We start from the raw sequence: 1,717 nt of genomic DNA on the forward strand, positions 1-1,717 counted from the left end.
TTTTCTATGAAAACACACCTTGAAATTTGCTCATGGTTGGTTTGCTTGCAAGCTGATCACAGTTGTATTTAGCTAAGTGGCTGTCATAACAGAATCAAAATCTGTTTCCATCAAAGTACAACAAGTTTGAAACTTGTTGAATGTTGCATTTTTTCTCTAAGAATGTGTGTCTCGAATATCTGCTTATAGACAGCATCTCATGCATTGATCTTCATTGGTCTTGGTCAAGTTGTCACCAGATTCAAAATCTGTTTGTCTTCAACTGTGTAGGTTTGAAACCTGCCAATAACAATATTTTTATTCTATGAAATCCAAAATGGTGGAACATAATGAATCATGAGTTAATGCAAAACACACATCTTTACACAAATTACAAACCTGCTTAGTTCAAGAGAAATATATTTTGACTCTGGCAACCACTTGAACGAGCACGATAAAGAATCTCAGCCTTAATAGACAGATTTGTATTTTTCCTCATTCCCCAGGTTATTAGGATCAAAATTGAAAGTTTGATGTATAATCTGCTCTTCTTCTCCTTCTTCTTCTTCAACCAAATCAAGACCTTTAGAAAGAATTATATTGTTCTTATACTTATCCTTCCGAGTTTGCATCAAGACTTTGGTCATATATTGAACTCTGTGAACCTTCCATTGTCAGTTTTCACTCATGGGCCCACCGTGGGGGTCTGCCATCAGCACTTTTTCAGGGCAATTGTTAGATAAACAGCTCTTGAAGTTAAGAGCCTCAGCAGGAGTCTGTGTCTTTTGCAATAAGAGCATTATAAACGAATCAACAGTAATCATGCTATTGAAATAACTGACAAAATGCAGATAAATGTACCTCAAGGACTCACTTCTGAATCATTGGGTTCATTGGAAGTGAATCTAACTGGTCTTAGCCAAGCAGTTGATACAACAGAATCTAAATCTGTCTGTATGGGTTCAAAACCTGCTCAAGATGAACTTGCCAAGTGATCACTAGAGTCAAAATTTGTTTCTTTTGAATAGTGCAGGTCTGAAACCTGCCGATGATAACATTTTTATTTTTATTCTATGAAAGCACACCTTGACATATGCTTATGGTTAGTTTGCTTGCAAGCTGATCAAAGTTGTGTTTGGCCCAGTGGTTGTAATAACAAGCAAGTACGCAAAGCTGCTAATGCCCTTGCTTACAGAACTCAGCCATTATTATTGCACTTTCCAAGAACCAAGAATGCAAATGTGTATGTGTTCAGTCAGTCGTGTGTGTGCATATATTTATTGGCCTTTTAGTATATATTATTGTGTCTTAAACTTTTTTTATAGATGTGTCATACTTCTCCCTCATCCTGATGACAACCCCAGTGACTTCCAACAGTGCAGAGTTACCAAACAAACAAGCTTTCCTGACCTTGATGCAAGGATGTTTAAACATACCCATCTGTATCTAAATGTCAGACCAAAAACATGTCTTGCATTTTGAATTTACCTCACATTGGCATCAATGTAAACAATATCATAAGTTTATCGCACGTGAATCTCATCTGCCACAATACACCCAATTTCACAGACACAACTTGAATACCTCGCAGCAAAAGTCACAGTAGTAATGTATTCAGTACTACGTCACTCATGCAGGTCCTGATTTACAAACTCAAGGCCCCTAACCCCACAACATTGTGCCTGCTAAGGCGGTTGATGTGTAACAGTGCACGGGCTTGCGCTCATCTAATCCAACA

The 1,717-nt window shown here is 37.7% G+C and overlaps 1 protein-coding gene across 1 annotated transcript; it reads right to left on the reverse strand.

Moving 5' to 3' along the window:
• Positions 1 to 449: 449 nt before the first annotated feature.
• F5147DRAFT_657644 (uncharacterized protein) lies at positions 450 to 1,185 on the reverse strand (the record flags this gene model as incomplete). The annotated part of the gene is made up of 4 exons (XM_041434300.1): positions 450 to 562; positions 677 to 761; positions 854 to 948; positions 1,173 to 1,185. The coding sequence occupies 4 exons, from the start codon at positions 1,183 to 1,185 to the stop codon at positions 450 to 452; spliced, it is 306 nt and encodes a 101-aa protein (XP_041286955.1).
• Between the last annotated feature and the right edge of the window lie 532 nt (positions 1,186 to 1,717).

The sequence above is a fragment of the Suillus discolor genome (genome assembly GCF_016758755.1).
Source record: "Suillus discolor strain FC423 chromosome Unknown F5147scaffold_89, whole genome shotgun sequence".
Lineage (NCBI taxonomy): Eukaryota > Fungi > Basidiomycota > Agaricomycetes > Boletales > Suillaceae > Suillus > Suillus discolor.